The 12451-nt window shown below is 42.8% G+C and overlaps 1 protein-coding gene and 1 long non-coding RNA gene across 29 annotated transcripts in view; one reads left to right on the forward strand and one right to left on the reverse strand.

The window, feature by feature from the left end:
* The window catches only part of Kif1b (kinesin family member 1B), a 135071-nt gene that overhangs the window by 51466 nt on the left and 71154 nt on the right, over positions 1–12451 (reverse strand). For 23 of the 28 annotated variants that reach the window (XM_039109181.2, XM_039109177.2, XM_039109175.2 and 20 more), the window contains 1 exon segment: positions 44–137. In XM_039109181.2, the coding sequence (XP_038965109.1) occupies positions 44–137 (94 nt within the window). 28 annotated transcript variants of the gene reach the window in all.
* LOC134487037 (uncharacterized) lies at positions 132–8529 on the forward strand. The gene is made up of 2 exons (XR_010066741.1): positions 132–607; positions 1154–8529. It is a non-coding gene; the product is annotated as an uncharacterized LOC134487037 (long non-coding RNA).

Consider the following 12451-nt stretch of genomic DNA (forward strand, 5'->3'; position numbering starts at 1 on the left):
TGTAAGGACTGGCGTGATCCAGAAGACAGGCTCTAGCTCTCACCTTCCTCCTCCTCCTCTTCCTCTTCCGTTGTCTCTGCAGCCAGAGATCGAGTCTCAACCTGCTTCTGCAAGGCCTGCAATTTACTCTCATAGTCCTGGATGAAAAGAAAGGAGAGAACATGTAGAGGAGAGGAAGAGAGAAGGAAGGGAGAAATGACAGGATCGCTGATACGCTCAGCAAAGGGCCAACACAGGGAAACGGGGAGTGTGGGAGCTTACACATCAGTGATTCCAGGGAAAGAAGACACTGGGCAAGACTAAAGTCACTGGAACCTCCTACATCCCCAGCCTTCTAACTACTCAAAAGGGAAGTAACTAAGACTACAGATGTTGAAGTTCCTTATGGTTGAAAAATTAAAAGCCTACAGCACCACTGAACTGAAATGGTTGTTACTTCAGAGAAATTTTATTTTAAATATACTAGTATGTGAATTAAAATAAGTATAATACAATTTTTTTTTTTTTTGAAACAGGCTTCCTCTGTGTAGCCCTGGCTGTCATGGAACTATCTGTAGAGCAGGCTGGCCTTGAACTCAGAGATTCATCAAGTGCTGGGATTAAAGATGTATGCCATCACCACTGGGCTTACAAATCACATTCTATGTCTCCGATCGATCCATGTATTTTTTTTAAAGGATTTATTATAATTTTTAAAAGTGTGTGTGTGTGTGTGTGTGTGTGTGTGTGTGTGTGTGTGTGTGTGTGTGTCTGTGCATGTGTGAATGCAGAAGCCTGAAGACAACAGGGGGCTGGATCCGAGGGGGCCAGAGTTACAGGAAGTTGTGAGGATCCACCTGCTGTGGGTGCTGAGAACTGAACTCCGGTCCTCTGCAAGAGCAGAGGACGCTCTTACTGCTGAGTCACGATCCTGTATTTCCTGTATAAGTGGCATCACCTGAAATGTTTTTTGGGCGATGGGGAAAACATTCTTGCTTCTTTTTAAAGTTTAAGACTGTTGTTGTCATTATTATTATTATTATTATTATTATTATTATTATTATTATTATTATTAAGTTAGGGGAGATAAGTATTGTTTCTAATAATAGTCTAACAATTCCAGAAAATTAAGTCTTTCCTAAACAATAGTTTTTTTCTTCTTTAAAAATTTTAGGGGGCTGGAGAGACGGCTCAATGGTTAAGAGCACTGACTGCTCTTCCAGAGGTCCTGAGTTCAATTCCCAGCAACCACATGGTGGCTCACAACCATCTGTAAAGAGATCCGATGCCCTCTTCTGGTGTGTCTGAAGACAGACACAGTGTACTTATATACAATAAATAAATAAATCTTAAAAAAAAGAGAGATTTAAAAAAAAATTAGTATAGATCTTCATACCAAACAGCTGGAGAACAACCAACAGATAAACCTTCTAAAAGGCATGTGAAAGTCCTCTTAAATAAAATCATATTAATGAAATGGTCCTTGCTGTGTGCATACATGCACATACCTTTTTCTTTTCGTGCACGCAGGTGTGACCGTGCATGTGGAAGCTGCAGGCTGTTGGTGGGGGCCTTCCTTACTGCTTTCTCCACTTTCTAATTTTAAAATGCTATTTATGTATTCATCTGTTTGTTTGTTATAGCGAGTGTTGCGGGCACACGTGTGCTGAAGTGAGGTGGAAGCCAAATGACAAGTTTTAGGATTCGGTCCTCTCCTTCAACCATGTGGGTTCCTGTGATGGGACTCAGTCAGCAGGCGTGGCAGCCGGTGACAGGATCGCCTGTGGATCCATTTTGCCAGCCCATAATAAAAGACTTCTGACAGCTCATAACCAATTCAGTGCATAAATGCTGACTGAGTCTCATTAGAAGACACAGTCTTCTAAAATTTGTATTTTTGAGATAAATAAGAGATTTTTTTAAATGGCCGTATAATACATCCTGATGTAGAACTAGCATGATCTATTAATAAAAAAAAAAAAAACCCTTTGATTTTAGGAGATATATACATAGAAACATTTAGGAGCCAACTATCATGGTGTCTCCAATTTTCAAAGTAATCAGAAAAAGTAAATAAAGTAACCAGGAGGCTGGTGAGAGGATTCAGGGGTGAAGGGCTCTTGCTCTCGGCCAGAGGACCTGGGTTCAGTTCCCAGCACCCACATGAGGTCACAACCACCTCTCACTCCAGACAGAACCAGGGGAGTCAATGCCTTCTGGACTTCGCAGGCACTGCGGGGCATGTAAACTCATAAAGACATGTCACATACACACACATTAAAAAACGAATAAATAAAGGCCCTAGCAAGGCCCTGGGTTCGGTCCCCAGCTCCGAAAAAAAAAAAAAAGAAAAAGAAAAAAAAAAAAAACGAATAAATAAATCTTAAAAAAAAAACTTATTGTATTACTTTTTCAGCTCTTCTGTAGTCTTGAAATGTGAGTTCTGTAGTCCTTTGGTATTTTCCCCTTAAAACCTGTTTACAATATGGGATTCTTCCCCCAAAAAGAGAAGTTTCATCTAAAACTCTCCATGTACAAAAATCTTTTATGGAGCTGGAGAGATGGCTCAGTGGTTAAGAGCACCAACTGTTCTTCCAGAGGTCCTGCCTTCAATTCCCAGCAACCACATGGTGGCTCACAACCATCTGTAATGGGATCCGATGTCCTCTTCTGGCACGTAGGTGTTCACACATAAAATAAATAAATCTTAAAATGCTTAAAAACAACAACAAACACCTTTTATCTTGGGGGTTTCTTCAAGAATAAGCCTATAAGTTGGTCAAACTACCATCCACCCCCTCCATCCCCCAAAGTCGCAAAGGTGTGAGGGTGGCTTTCTCTATAGGCACTGGCCAAGCTTCAGTGGGAGTAAACGATCTCTCATCACCCTTGGGATGGCTGAAAAAAAAAATCAACCTCCAACTGAATTTTGACCAGAATTTGATAGTTTAGATAACACCTTTAAAAAAAAGGCTGAAGCCCTTCCCAAACCTGACTGCTCATGAGCTTCCAAGGGTATTAGTATGTCATAAAGTGTGTGTGTGTGTGTGTGTGTGTGTGTGTGTATGCGTGGATGAGGGCATGGAGGCCAGAAGGTTGGCACTGGGGAGAGTTACATGTGACTGTGAGCTGTCTCACACAGGTGCTAGAAATCCAACTTCAGTTCTCTGTGATAGTAGCAGTGTAAGTCATGTCTCTAACCTCTGGGCAGACATATAAACCCTGTACTCCTCCTAATGACCTGCCGCCACGGATATGGGTTAGTAAGGGAAAGGTCGCTTCGGTGGGGGACCGATGATAGACAGTACAGACGGCACATACTACATTTTGGTAGAGAAGCGTTCTGAAGAACATAGAGCAAAGCAGAAGACAGATGACGGACTGCCAGGGGGAAAAGAACCAGTGAAGGATACTAAAGAGAAACCCGAAGCAGCCAAGAGACGGGCGAGGTGCTCTCGTTCCTTGAAGCACCTGTTAGAGGACTTTACAGCACCCTGTATTTTTCTCTCTTGGCCTGTCACACAGTATTGATAAGTACTAGTGTGGTTATCTGCCCAGTGGTAGCCTCTCCATAATTTTGAATTTCCTAAGTACAGGGACCATACTGTCAATTACCATGCAAGCATCTGGTACATTTCACTCCTCCAGATGGAAACAAACTCAAAAATGCCTGTCTTTTAAGTCAGGGACCAGCACACCATGGCCTGCGGGTAGATCCAGACCATAGATGTCTGGATCTAACTACACGGTCAGCAAAGCTTCAAGTATTACTAAGGACCAGCAGGATATTTAGTGGTTGCATACTTGTCTAGCATGCACACCAAGCTCCATCGGGTTCCATCCCAACACCAATTTAAGACTTGGTTACCATCTGCTTCTCAGACAAATGCTTTCTAACCCCAGTTCTACCTCAAAAGTTTTGCCTAAGAGTCAGACATCACCTAGGTACTTTGGGTGCAAACCATCGAGTCTCATGCCAGACCTTGTCAGTCATTTATTCTGGGATGGACTCAGCAGACTATGTTCTCACAAGCCTTCGAGGATTCTGTGACACATTACACCCGAGAGTGACTGCTCTGAGTCCGACTTGCTACAGTTTCGTGGAAGAACCAAGCAAGTGGACAGACAAGATAAGCAGAGGTTGTAATCATTAAAATAGTGCGTGTGTCTATAGAGTGCTTGTCTAGAATGCACAAAGCCCAGCACTGCGTAGACTAGGTACAAACCTGTAATTCTAGCACCGGGGAGGTGGAGGCAGAAGGAACACAAGTTCAAAGTCACCTTCAGCTACACAGAAAGTTCAAAGACCGAATGGGATACCTGAGACACTATCTCAATAAATTTCTTTATTTTGAGACACGGTCTCACTGTGTAGTTCTAGCTGTCCTGGAACTCACTATATAGACTAGGCTAGCCTTGAACTTAGAGCTATCTGCTTCTGCCTCCCAAGTACTGTGATTAAAGGCATGTGCACCATGCCTGGTTTAAAAAAAATAAGTATAAGAAAAAATAAGTGTGAGCTGATCTAGGGTGGGCTGCAGTAGAAAGAATGGCACAGGAGCAGAGCTGTGGAGGAGATAAGTATGACAGGAAACAAGCTAGTAGTGAGGAAGTGTAACTTAGGAGGAACACAAGGCCAGCGGTATCTGCCCTGTGATATTAAGACATGAAATCAGGGGTGGGCAACTAGCCACGCCATGTAAAGCCTTGTAAACAATGCCACAATTCAGGTTTCAAAGTGCGAAGGAAGCCCATGAGGCCGCTGACAAGATATGACTCAGATTTTAAAAAGATGGCTCTGGTTACTGCACGGACGGTGAGTGGCACGAGTCATGCACAGAAGCAAAGGCACCTTCCTTAGTTTCCTGGACAGGCAGCTTTTAACAAATGACAAGGTGTACTCAGCAAGCAATCACAGGAAGGGAGAGATAGCCACCTATACCCCAAGGGACACCTCGCTTCTTGTCAACATTTAAATGTGTCCTCATCACCAGGGAGACAATCTCAGATCGACGTCTGCTCCCCAAGGGTCCAACAATTTTTCTAAGCAACAGTTTAATTTTTTTAGATTTATTTTACGCAGTTATGTTTTGCCTGTAGGCACGTATGGGTAGTGTGTGTCTGCTGGGTCCCTGGAACTGGGGTTACAGGTAGTTGTGAGCAACCGTGTGGGTGTGGGATTTGAATCCAGTTACTCTGTAAGAACAAGGGCTCTTAACCACTAAACTATCTTGCCACCACCCCACCCCCACTTGAAGATGCAGGATCTCATGTAGCCAAGGCTGGCCCATGAGATCTCCCTGCCAGTTTCCTCAGTGCTGAGATGATAGGAGTAAGTCATCATGCTCAGACATGGGCATTGTTTCTAAGATCAAAATAGCTCACATCTCCGTCTTGCTTGGCGCTGCTCGGAGAAGCACGCTTTCTCACCAACTTTTCGACTGGTGCGCATGGCGGTGCACTTGCCTGCCTACAATCTACCCTCTGTACTGTGACCACAGTGAGCTTTCGGCAAGGTGGATCCAAAAAAGGAATCTCCCTGTAGACACTGGGTTGGTAGTTTCTCACACCCTGATCCTTCGTTCCCTTGTTCTTGGGAAATTCTCAGTTGTGTGTGGGGCTTGCTCAGGGCTTGCTTCCTCCACAGACTTCTTCCACTGTCTCTCCGGATACGGCTCTGCCCGCCCGCAAAGCCATTGCTGCATGTATCATACTGCACTGGAACTGCCTCTGTGTCCTAGGACAGACACTACCGACCTTAGAAACCTGCACTGGTTTCTCCCAGAGCAGAGAAATACAAAGTGCCTGGAGGGGAAGGGTGTGAGATGGGGTCCAGATGCCTCCCTCAAAAAGCACAGTGTATTAAAAGCTCACGCACACGAGGTGCACGTGTTGAATTCTCATTTGCAATGCACAATGCTCCAACTTGAAAAACTATGCTAGCTCTAAAATTTTTTAAGTAATTTATTTTTATTTGCATTGGTGTTTGGCCTGCATGTCTGTCTGTCTGAGGGAGTAGGAACCACTGGAACCTAAATTACAGGCAGTTGTGAGCTGCCATGTGGGTGCTGGGAATTGAACCTAGGTCCTCTGGAAGAACAGTCAGTGCTCTTAACAGTTGAGCCATCTCTCCAACTCTTAGCTAGGCCCAAATTGTTAGTGAGACCACTGATCCATTAAAAAAACAAAATCAACATTCTGTTTTGTCCTGTTTCGTCTTTAGCAGACTAACAATAATCTGAGTGGAGAAAAACTGAGGCTAAAGTAGAGAGAAAAAGTATGTCACCTAAAATAATTTCAAATCTTGACTATGATATAAAAAAATTGAAAAGTTTAATTAAAATAAAATTAAAAATATTACTCTTACTTATATATTAAACAGCATAAAGTATAAGTTAAAGCATTTTCTTGTCATTTTGTGCCACTAGAGACAAAGCCCAGGCCCTCTGTGGTAGGTTAAGTGCAGTACCCCATTTCCCTACATCCTAGGGCCCCGAATTTCATAAAATAGAAAAGGGCATTAAATGCAAAAGCTTCAAAGTCCATACAAAATACAAAAAGGACACTTGGCACACAACTATCTTCAGATGAAAAAGCAGGAGAGACTAAGAAATTAGTATTAAGCTGTTTCACTTTCCCTCCTCCAGAGATAAATCACACTTAAAAGACCATTCCAAGTTTTATTTCATGAAGACTTTATTTTTTTTTTAATATTACAAACTAACTCTCCCTTTCTGAGAAGGCAGTCTTACACTCAGACAATCTTCAAGCAATGTTTTAAGAAATTGAGAGGAAAACCAGAGTTCATCAACAAGAAGGTTCACAACTTCTTTTTACAGTAATAGGAAAAATGATACATTTCACTACCTAAAGTGGGTCACACTGAGTGTCCCTAGAGCAGAGTAGAATGACATCAGCTGGACAGGTATGAAGACGGTAATGAATTTGTCTCTAATGATACAGAACACAAGCTTGCTTTACACGGAACCCAAGACTCCTTCATCACACTGCAGTAGGCCACAAGAAGCTTCCGCTCTCAGGCTTCTGTGAAAATCATTAAGGCAAGTCAATAAAGGACCAGGAAGGCACCAGCTACAGCAATGATCACAGGACACCCATGTAAGTGCTATGATCTGATAGCATTTAAAAAGTCAGGCGTTGCTGTAACAGACTCAGTGTTTTGTTTTTAGTATCTAACAGCTACAGCACAAAAGGTCAGTTCAAGTCATCTCAACGTAACAGGCACTTCCTGTTTGTTCTACTGCCTATGAAAGGAGAAACAATTTGCTATACTAGAAGGATCAGAAGCAAGAGTAAAGGAAAAGCCCTTTGGTTTAAATTTATTAATCAGATTTTGCAACTGTCTATAGACTTACAATCGGGTCGGAAAACCTTATCCAATAAAGTAGGACTCTACTGCAGTCCTGGTAATGCCAGATCACTCATAATTTCCCAAGCATGAATACTTTTCTTCATTTCACAGTGATAACACCTAGGAATATTTTCATAATAAAATAATGCTTTAATGAAAACAAGTTCTCTTTGGTCTGGTTTAATTTAAGCTGAGGGAGAGATACCACAATATCAAAACAAAAATTAAAAAACAACAAACAAACAAACACAAGCTGAGCCTGCTGACACACACCTCCAACTCCAGCAATCATGGAAGCTGACGCAAGAGGATTACAGGTTTGCGGCCAGTGTGGGCGAATCAAGGAGACTCTGTCTTAATAGAGGAATAGGAGCCCACAAAAGCGTGCTGGTGTTTTACACTTGTGCAGTGAGACAATCAAACAATTCTGTACACACAATTTCTAAGGTAAGTGCTCTCAAATGCATGAAAGAACACTGCTGGCAGTGAATCCTGGGTTCATGTCTTTCCTGGTTATCTAGAAAATTAAGATTTCTATAGCTAGCTGTCTGGTCAATTCAGTAATACAGGGCACTTAGATTAGCAGAAGAACAGAGGTAACTCTTTGGGCTATCCCTGTGGGCAAAACACCGCCCACATGTGTACATGAAAACAGCACAGAGCTTTCCACTGTGACGTCAGTGGAAGGGAGTTACCATGCTCCTAGTGTTTAGTAGGAAAGGGAGGCATATCTGTAACAAGTGAGGCTGGCAGGATCTGAAGTATCTTCTTTCAAGTTAGAATCTAAGCAATTAACACTTTTAATTTAAGAAAATGAATTTTTAACAAAAACCCAGATAGTATAATTATGTGTGAAGAAGAAAGTCAGTCGTAGATTTACACAGATGCACTGAAGTGACTGACTTGAAGTAGCTTATCAAGAGTCCATTCAAACCAAATGGCACAGAGATTGTCATCTCAACGAAGCCAGCACACGGCAGGCATCATTCGCCCACGCTGACTCTGCCATATAAACCGTCACTGAAGACGAGAACTGTCCAGCTATGAAGGAAACATAGCTCCCCCAAGGATTTTATGGAAAAAAAAAATCTTGGAAGCAACTTCCTGTGCATTAAGACAGCATATGAGAGAGAGAGAGAGAGAGAGAGAGAGAGAGAGAGAGAGAGAGAGAGAGAGAGTCCACTACAATGAAAATTAATGTGCTCTAATAAAATAGTACCCACACAAAAAGCAGAAAGGAAAAGCACATAACCGCAGGCATGAAGACCTCCTTCAGTGCGGTGCTGTCCTGGCTGCAAGTTTCGCACAACTGAAATGCCGATGTTCGGCACATGACTTGGTGTCACCTAGAATCTTCAGCACTGTGAATTCGGGCAAGCTGTAGCTCTCCATACGGACTCCTAGAAAAGCTTCTGAAAAGTACGAGAGATGAAGAAGCATATAGAAAGCCATTCTTTTCTTCAATTAAAATCTGCCTTTTCTTTCTCTTTATTTTTTCTCTTTCCTTTTTTTTTTCTTTTTCCTTTTTTTATTCAAAGCGGATTCTCTATCAAGGCAAACTGCAGGCCCAGCATAGTGAAGTGAGGTATTGCCAGAGCAGTGAGCGACTGTTCGTCAGGACTTAGCCTTCCTCGCCAGAGAATCAGTGAGCCTTCCAGCTGTTGACCAAGGAACAGTTTACTATATACAGGGCTTCAGCCTCCAGCCAGGTTCATTTTTATGATCTTATCAGCTACTGGAGAAAGGCACTGAAGAGGTGTCCATCAGCTGCCTTCTTACCATGCCCCATCTCTTCCTTCGCGCACCAAACAATCTTCTTAGAAGCCTACACACATTGCTCAAAGCACACACTCTTGTTGGTGGTTCTGTTGGCCTAATTTGAGCAAATATAGTTCATGCTATGTGTGAGAAGTCAGTAAACTTCAAATACAAACCAAATAGAAACTGAGACAGTGTCAACTTCAAGATTTTAGAGATATGACAAATTTTGTATGTTCTGATACAGTAAATTACCGAAATATACTTAAAAATATAGACTAAGATGATGATGTGCAAGGTGCAAGGCTGTCAGGACAAAACATGTCTGAAGACCTTGGATTTGAGCTTGTCAAAATGCCAACAGTATTTACGGAAAAGAACAGACACCAAGGTGAAGCCTGAAGCTGTGTCCACACAGCCGCGTGCTGGTTTTCAGCCAATCCCTGATGTGGATGGGGAGTAAGAGGCACTTCTTCTAGATATCCAACTCTTCTTTTGAGCATTTCCATAAAACAAGAGGCAGGTCTTTTGGGATATCAAAGCACTATTTAAAAAGAAAAATCTTACACCAAAACAAGAGAAGCCCGTGTAAGTACATTAATAATGTAGGCACCATAGAGGAAACTATCAGAAAACTACGGGGCCTTGGCTGTTTTACACCCAATTCTAGAACCTGCCCACTGATAATACACAGTCAAAAGGGAGGCATTGAAACATTTACCAGTGTTTTACATTTTAACAATGCAGACCAGTTAGTAACTGTAGGAACACACGTTAAAATCATATGCATATAGTAGGCACCAACTCAATCCATGAGCTAACATTAACACTGCCTGTTTCCTTTGCTACTACTTCAAGTTTGTCCAGTAATCGACTTAGACTGTGGTTTCTCGACCCGCTTTGAGATTGGGTGCTGAGAACTGTCTCCTCATCCTTGGAGGTGTCTCAAATTGGCTACAGTGGCTGGGCTTGTCAGTCTGCTTTTGACAGCAGTTGGCTGTACTGCCCTCTACCTGATCTCCAGTGTTATAATTACAGTAAGACTGACGGTGTTGGTGAATGTGACGCTTGGCCTGGAAAGTTTGTACATCAGCGTTGGGGTGACTGCTGTGGGAGTTTAGTGACTCTGAGGAGGCAGCTGCCTGGCAACGCATGTTTTTCGGTTGGCCATTATTGAGGGAATTGCTTCTCCAGCGTAGCGGAGGTGGTGCTTGTTGACTGATAATGTGCTGTTTGCTGACTTGGATGTGACCCTGACTTCGCGTGCCCTGGGAGCCGCAGGCTGACTGGGGGTCTTCAGAAGCTGCTCTCCCCACCTTTTCTTCCTTATTTCCTCTCCTTCCTTCTTCATCTTTTGGAACTCTTAGCTCAATTACCTCATCTTCTGTTATGATAATATGTGTCCCAGGACTCCAAGAGTTTCTGTGCTTAGCATTGCTCTTGAAGGGAAAGCGGGGCTTCCGGTTCTCAGGGGGGATGAACCTGTGGGGTACATTCTGCCGACGAAGCTGTTTTGTTATCTCTTGCTGTTGCAGGTTCTTAAACCGAATCTGTTCTTGTCTCATCCAACGCAGACGTCCACGTCTAAAAGCCGGATCCCCGTTCATCAGCTGGGAAACACGTTCTTCTTTGGCAAGTTCTCTGCTGTCTCCTTTACGGATACCAGTATCAGGGATGCTGTTAGCACTAGCAACCAGGGGCTCTTCTGTCTTTTGGTTTCCTTGGCTCTTCTGTTCCTGTGATCCAATCAATGGCAACACTTTCTCCATTTTGAGCATTTTATTCCTTAAGACTTTGATCTCTTCATCTTTCATATTATTTTGCTTTTTGACTTCTTGCAAAATATCTTCCAGCTTGTCTATGTGGACCTTGAGGTCATCTACATCTGTCCCAGCTTTCCCAGTGACCATCATATCTTCAATCTTCTCATCCCCCACCCCAACAGTGTCCCACACGTCCCTGGCCACAGCCCTCCAGGAGTCCCGCTCATTGGGGTCTTTCTTCCCATACATGGCACAGAGTTCCTTCATCTTAACGATGGCCAAGGCTTCGATCTCCTGCCGACTGTGCCTAAAGTCATTGAGGGCAACCTCATAGCAAATCTCTTTAACAGCCTGGATCTTAAGATCTGAGATGGTGACCCACTTGGAATCTTTACTCAGGCGCCTTCTTTGTGGGATCTGATACATTTTAATTGGTTCTCGTTTCTTTCCGCTGCTGGGGAGCCCACACTTTTTAACAATGGTTTGTAACTTGCTGGGAGGTAGCTTTTCTCTCAGAGAAGTAATCAGTTTCCAGCTCTCTTCACAGGATCTCTTGTCAGAATCGTCCCCGCTATCAGAATCCGCGTCCTTTGGAAAAACAAAATAAAAAAATGGCCCCCAAATAACCAAAATTAAAATGTAAAAAGGAAAATCAAACTGAAGAAAAAGCAAGCAAAATGCTTTAAACAAATTTAAAAACAAAACAAAAATCTAAAAACAAATTTAAAAACCCCAAAAACCAAAACAAAATCTAGATCAGGAACTCTCTTAGGGCCTATGCATATGTGGAGACTGTTAATAAAGACTTACTTGGACTCCTAATCCAAATCCCACTTTCCAGGACAAATGAAGCACATCTCTCGGAGGGCTGAACAGTCTCTCACTGAGGTCAGAAGAACTTAGTAACCCAGTGTGAGAACGCACCTCCACCACGCCACGAAAACACGCCATCCCTAGATCCCACGCATGCTCACAGCCCATGCAGCCGCTCTCCCACATTTGCCTTGGTTATTGCTGCTGCTCCGTCCAGAATCTCCTTCCCAAGAGTGAGCACGGATGCACACAGAGATGTGGCCAGCAGGCAGATTAACAAAGGTTAGTAAGGCTGCAGATGCCAAGCTTTGTTTAGCTTTGCTAAAATGAGCAACCCTAGAAAAGTTAGATGGAAAGTCGAGAGAGAGGCAGATGATGTTAAGTGTAAGAACTCCTATTTGCAGAACAGGTAAGGTTCTTATCAGGCAGATCCCTTTCCTACTGGAATGGGATGACTTTGAAACTGGTCTCTCTAGAAGCAGACACTGGGTTTGCCATTTATATTAAGGTTTGTTACTGTGAGAACAAAAAGGCATTAAAAAAAATTCACAGCTTATTTTTTTATTTTTTTTTAAACACGATGAAGTCAATAATACCACCCTCTAAGATTTTAAGAAGTTACTGGAACAAAACTTAAGCTGGGCAAACAGCCTTTCATTAACTATAATTACGAGTTCCCAGAGTGACAGCACATTTTAAACCTGCTTTCTTGGAGAGGATGCTTGAGCCTTGTACATGCTAGGCTAGCACTTGACAACTCTAGCAG

Source organism: Rattus norvegicus, chromosome 5 (assembly GCF_036323735.1).
Source record: "Rattus norvegicus strain BN/NHsdMcwi chromosome 5, GRCr8, whole genome shotgun sequence".
Lineage (NCBI taxonomy): Eukaryota > Metazoa > Chordata > Mammalia > Rodentia > Muridae > Rattus > Rattus norvegicus.